Source organism: Mytilus trossulus, chromosome 10, assembly GCF_036588685.1.
Source record: "Mytilus trossulus isolate FHL-02 chromosome 10, PNRI_Mtr1.1.1.hap1, whole genome shotgun sequence".
In the NCBI taxonomy this organism is placed as follows: Eukaryota; Metazoa; Mollusca; class Bivalvia; order Mytilida; family Mytilidae; genus Mytilus; species Mytilus trossulus.
The window spans coordinates 43,153,201-43,159,836 of record NC_086382.1 but is presented as its reverse complement, the minus strand read 5'-3'; the positions used below and the strand labels follow the sequence as shown (position 1 = coordinate 43,159,836).

General features: G+C 29.3%; 1 protein-coding gene across 1 annotated transcript; it reads left to right on the top strand.

Moving 5' to 3' along the window:
* The first annotated feature begins 1,530 nt into the window (after positions 1-1,530).
* Positions 1,531-6,160, top strand: LOC134686267 (uncharacterized). The gene is made up of 4 exons (XM_063545938.1): positions 1,531-1,583; positions 4,756-4,984; positions 5,204-5,347; positions 5,963-6,160. The coding sequence occupies exons 2-4, from the start codon at positions 4,777-4,779 to the stop codon at positions 6,154-6,156; spliced, it is 546 nt and encodes a 181-aa protein (XP_063402008.1). The 5' UTR covers positions 1,531-1,583; positions 4,756-4,776; the 3' UTR covers positions 6,157-6,160.
* The last annotated feature ends 476 nt before the right edge of the window (positions 6,161-6,636 follow it).

Genomic DNA, 6,636 nt, shown 5'->3' with positions numbered 1-6,636 from the left:
TTAGTGAAATATAATCATGTAGGTTGACACCTTGTTAAACACAGTAAGTAATAAAAATGATTCAATAGGGAATATGTCAAAGAGACAGCAAACCGATCGACTGAAAAGTATAAATTGTCAAAATTGACTCACGAAGCCAAGTTGCGCATACATTTGTTTAACATTAGTTTTTTTCCAAATTTCAATTTTTTAAAAAGACATGCTAGTTCGAATTAATTTGTACAATAAAACCCTGTATCATACTGACAGATGTTGATACGACATAATCTTAAAATGATGCTAATGGGTAATTGTTGCTATTCTGCATGAATCAAAATAAATTTGAAGACATTAGGCAGATACGTACCACCCAGTAGGAAAATATGTAGACGGATATCAGACAGACTAATAACTTATGGCCATCTCAAGGACAGCTTTTGATAAATTTATAAATGTTTTCAGAATAGCGTTTCAGGCGACAAAACAGGCCTTATCTTCTCCATCATCAAATCACATGAGTACCGAGTAAATTAATAGTCTAGATGAATTATTAATAATGAATTTAAACAAGAACTTTAAAATTAATCAGTCGAAAGAGTCAGTACACATCATGCGTACAGGAAATAATAATAAATCGAAGAAGTTGAAATTTTAAATCACTGTCCGATATGTTAAGGGAGAGTTTGTGCATTTAAACGTAACTTACACCATCATATTCTTTGTGTGTTAATCTGTGATATACACGTTGTCAGCTAGTGCTTAAAGTCTGTCATATTTGTCTTCCGTTTATTATCTTTTTTATACATTAGATTGCTGTTTTTCTCAATTGAATTGTTTTCTATCTTTCATTTCGGAGCCTTTAATTGCAGACAATAAGGTATGTTTTTTTTTTCTCATTGATAGGCAGCCTAGAGTTTCTTAAATCCACTTTCTTTGAAATTTGGTGAATAGCTGTCTCATTGACGATTCTCCTTATTTAACAAAAAGCGACATGGTGAAATGAAGAAAAATATAGATCAGCATGAAAAACAGAAGTTATAAAACAGTTTAACAAATCGTTTACCAAATCAATGTATTTCTTTAACCACAATAACATTAAGAAATTAGAAATTTATTTTAAGAAATATTAACATTTATTGTGGTCTACTCGTTTCGCAAAATATTAAAATACTGACACGCAATAATTTTTTTCCGAATTAAAGAGAAGAAAAAAATCTAGGTGAATCAAATAATGGTTTTCGTATTTTTCTCTAAAAAGGAATAATACACAGTGATTTAATTTGCGATTATCAATATAAGTTTTAGCACGTGATAACAAAAGTATGGCATTCAAATTGACATTTTTAAATTATTCTGTAAAAACATAATTTATAATGCTAAAAAATTGAATAATTATGGTAACATGACCGTCTGCTATTTAAGCTTTTTAAATAGAAAACAAATATAGAACCAATGGTGGCCTTCGGCTGTTGTCCGCTCCATGGTCGGGCGTGTCGCTTTGACACATTCCCCATTTTCTTTCTTAATTTTATATATAACTAGCCTACATACAGCACGTCAATTCAATTTAGCCGGATATAGAAACAGAACTATAATTGATAACAGTAAGTTTTGACAAATAAGAATAAAAAACGATATATACTAGTCAACAAAAGAAACGATACACGACTTTGAAATAAAATTTATCAAAACGTATTTAATATAAAGCAAAACAATATTCACTATTTTAAAAAGCTTTCATTTGCAATGTATGCACATATGAAAATCAAAACTGGTCGGAAAGTATCTAAATTCCGTGTAAATGATCAAAGGGTGCAAATTAGTTTTGCGGAAATTTGAAAAAAAATCGACACATAATTTTCTAAGCACTAAATTAATTCAAATTTGTTTAAAAATATTTAATATGATAATCAAGTTATGTTCATGATGTAACTGAATGGTTGAAATATTGATTTTTCAAATTTTTGGGAAAAAAGTGTTTTTTGAAATCTCAAAAAATGCATTTTTTTTTTTTATTATTTTCGGCTCAAATCAATGCTCTAGATATGAAAACAACACACAGTAAATTTGGAACCTTTCGGATTAGTTTTAAGATTGCTACCGCTTTAGAATATCACTTTACACATACTGTCTATGGTAAATCAGTTGATAATGTATTCCTTTTAACGATTTCTCGTAGGACCAAACTTTGCTTAACAAATAAACGAAGAAACTGAATGATTTTTAAAAACAAATGATGGCAAACACTGTCTTTACCTTTAAATGAGAGGTTGACATCATTTGTCGGAACTTCTGTTTTTAAAATTGTCGTTTTATGTAAATTTTGTAAAAAAAAAGAAATTGCGAAAAAACGTCACAAAAGCAAAAAAAAAATTTTGTTAACGGATTTATATTTCCATAATGATTAAGTATTACTACCTTCAATATTGGTCCAATGAACGGAAAACCCTATCTTTAAATTGAAAAAAAGTCTTGTATCGTTTCTTTTGTTGACTAGTATATAAAGCGGTTCTTCTGAATGTTCTGTTTGGGTTAATTCTAACATTTTAACAAATCAATTTTATTTACTTTATAGCTCAATTTAACAATTTTGTTTTAAAATGGCGAGTAAATAAACAAAAAATGTCTTTTGAGTGCTCATTACTTCTTTTTATTTTCACCACAATATTAAATAATTTAAGAAAACATCATGTAAGGCAGTTCGTATAATTTTAATCAAATTTCATCGGTTGGTTTATTTTCTGTATACTCAGTTTGATTTATCTTAGTAATTTAAATTGTTACATTTTTTCTTTGATATATTTTGGAACGCCACACTGATACTTTGTCTGAAACAAACCGTAGGGCAGAGTGAACGATGTGTCTCTACAATAAAGGCAACAGTAGTTTATCGGTGTTCAAAATTTATAAATTGATTGTAAAAAATCAAATCCTGGTCACAAATCCGGTTTGAAATGTAACTAATGAAATCTTCTTTGTCTATCAATTCCTAATGGATGTGTGGCTTTTAAAACAATAAAGCGTTTAACAACTACAATATGTATCTAAGTGAGTTTCGCTTAAGAGAGTTGAGTTGTTTTAACGAGCTGTGTGTTGAATGTCACCATACATACCTGCTGTTTAACCCCAATCTGAGATTTCCTATCAAACCACGTACGTAAGCAACTCGAAGACAGACCTAATGAGATAAACAAAGGCAACAGTAATATACAGCTGTTTGAACGCATAAATCAATTGCGAAAAAAAAATCCGGGTAACAAACTAAAGCTGAGAGAAACGCATCAAAAATGAGAGGAGAACAACGATACAACATAAACACAACATTAAAATGTAACACCCACAGAAACGAACTACAATATAGTACTGGCCATTTTCTTGACTTGGTACAGGAAATTTTCAGAAAAATGAAGAAAACAAATTGAGGTCGCTGTACAGTTATTGATATCACTCAAATAATGCCTCGCAAATAATGCACATCAAAATATATTGTATGAAAACATTTTCGTATTTCACGAAAGCAAGCTCATTGTGAACATTGTTATCATTTTCTTATTCAGTTATTTAAACCTATGTACATGTATTTGTGGGTTATACGACAAAGTCATTATTTAAAGGATAAAATATCATTTTCTGACATGACCATATAATTATATGTGAAAAATTTCTATACCGACTGAAAAGATGAACATAACTTTGATTTCGTGTTAAAACTCTTAATTGGTGAATTGATATAACTTTAATAAATATGAAAAGAACACAATGACCTCATAACAACATAATAATCATGTTCAAACAAATGAATAGCCTTTAAGTTAGTTTGATTGATTATAAACCGAAAAGAATTTAAAGTCCCACAAGTTAATGTCTTTCTATACTAGCCTTGTTTTCTTTATAAATCATAAAATAGGTTAAACGTATTTCAAAAAACCTTCATTTCATTAAATTTCTGTAGTTTTTATCATACTTTCACAATCTATTACAATGTCAATTTCACCCATACACGTTAGATTGAATATTAGATTGACTGTTGTATAACGCCACTTGTAATACTGTTGGCTACTTCGTGGTTGTCATTCATTATTCAAAGAGAAAGCCGGAGATACGTTGGCAGGGAAAACTAAAATTCTTTAAATGACGATTAGAGACTTGCGCCATAACGAACATGTGCGGGTTAAAACATCCTACCTAATTGTTGACAGTCAGGCTATTGGTACAATAGTTGAAATAAGACCACTCTCTAATCCATGCTCGACAATATTAAGAACATATTTGAACCAATATTCTAAAATCTGTATAATAGTAAAAAAAAATACAGATACATGTATAGATACTTTTATATCAAGATTTTATCTTTTTACGTGTCCTTCATCAAATATCAAACACCTCAAACTATTGTATAAATTTTACGTTTCATAATGTATTTCCTAATATTCATGATCGTTTCTGTACTATTTTAAGACAGTGTATCAACGTAAAAGTAAAAAAAACTTAATGGTGTTGTACATTTGCTCTGCCTTGCATACTCGCTTAAAATCCATGACGGATTGGCTCGGTTGGACAGTTGTGTTATTCGCAATCAAACAATTTCTACTATATGTAATTCCAAACTTTTTCACTTTCTCATGTATATTGTAACCAGATGCTTATTTCAGCCATGTCCAAAACAAGTTAAACATGTCTTAATTTCTTATCATTGTATATGAAGGCATATTGTTGAAATGTACATTTTTAATTTCTGAAAATACAAATTCGTATTTTATTTTATTAATTTTTCAGACTTTGTTATTTCGGATAAAGATGGCTGTAGAATTATCTAAAATTTTGTTGATCAGCTTTATACTGATCCTGATAGCATTTTTCTTCGATCTTATTGGATTTGCCACACCGAACTATGTCACGATTGATGCTACGGTGGTTGAAGTCAATGGTGGATTATGGAAAATTTGTACCACTACCCAAGGTGTTAAAGTGTGCGCGGATATTTCAGGAACCGTGGTAGATGAAGGTATATTATGAATAATTAATTACTAAATAATACAATGTAGGAATGTTGTAGTAAAATATATACATGGAAGTTTTTAACAACTTTGACTAGCTATACAATCCTTGCACGGTAAAATATAGTAAAATATTATATGCAATCTGTATCCTCAAATTTTGATGCCACCTTTGTTATTCTATATTCTAGCATCTAAGGTTATCGTTGTTATCTTTTCTGCTATAGATTGGTTTAGAGCATGTAGAGTTATGAGTGTCTTCGGATTCATTTCCCTTCTGGCTGCAGCTGTTTTGACTGGGTTGAAATTGTTTCTTCTCCGAGAGATGAAGCCAGTATTCTTTGCGGCTATTGGAACAACATTCGCTGCTGGTGAGTATACAGTAATGTTTTGAAATGTAATATCAGTAATAATGAAAATAAATATTTTAACCAGATTTAAGATAAAAATAATGCAAACTTAAGCATTTATTTACTGATCTCTCATAATCATAATCTAAGTGAGATGATAAAATATGGACAATTTTGAAATCAACCTAAACTATCATCATCTTCATGGATGTTCATGTGGTATACACATCCGTTATTGATCGGGGATGCATTACATAGCTCCTGTTCAAATAGTGATATTTAAACAACATCTGTTTTAACGAATCTTCACTAAAATACTTAATACTTTTAGTAACTTCCATTTTTTAAACATACAATCTTTGTCACCCTTTCTTATTAACGTTTGTGTTGAAACGATGTTACAGAGCTTGTATACTTCATATCATTATTTCCTTTATTGAGGATTGCTGCTTTGAATAATGGTATTGAATTAAAACATACAGCGGTGTAAAATTTCGAAAATCAATTGAACAGCGTAAAACATTATTTTTTCATGTAAGTGATGTATGTATACAAAACACTACTATAAAAAAAAATCTTAACTTATTTATCAATTGATTTATTGTGACACTTTTTTCTTATTCTTCTAAATTTCAGCATTCTTTATTCTTGTTGCTAATTCACTTTATGCAGCCAATCGCGACGATGTATCTATAACAGGATTTACCACAAACTACGGTTTTTCATATGGATTAACTCTAACTGCGATGTGTTTTGCTGTTGTTGCTGGAATCATTATGATCGTGGATTTGTTTATGGGAACAAAACTTCCAAAGGTCCAAAGTAATTGATTTCAATAGATTGTTGTAAATTATAAAATATATAAATAAATCTTGATAGCAATTTTTTTTTTTTTTTTTTTTTTAACTTATTTTAAAAATACTATATCATATCCATTGTATATTGTTTAAACCTATATCAGCATAAGAATATCATATCCATTGTATATTGTTTAAACCTATATCAGCATAAGAATATCATATCCATTGTATATTGTTTAAACCTATATCAGCATAATAATATCATAGCCATTGTATATTGTTTATACCTATATCAGCATAATAATAGCATATCCATGGTATATTGTTTAAACATATATCAGCATAATAATATCATATCCATTGTATATTGTTTAAACCTATATATATCAGCATAATAACTGATTTGTCGCATTTTAACAAGAAAAAATCAAAAACAATTACTAGTGGAACAGATACTGCAAACTCTTACTTTGCACTTGATGTTTTAAAAAATAGTAAAATAATAAAAAC

Coding starts and splice junctions, on each gene's coding strand:
- LOC134686267 (XM_063545938.1), top strand. CDS start 4,777: ATGGCTGTAGAATTATCTAAAATTTTGTTGATCAGCTTTATACTGATC. Junction 4,985..5,203: donor AGGAACCGTGGTAGATGAAG/GTATATTATGAA, acceptor TTTCTGCTATAG/ATTGGTTTAGAGCATGTAGA. Junction 5,348..5,962: donor TGGAACAACATTCGCTGCTG/GTGAGTATACAG, acceptor TCTAAATTTCAG/CATTCTTTATTCTTGTTGCT.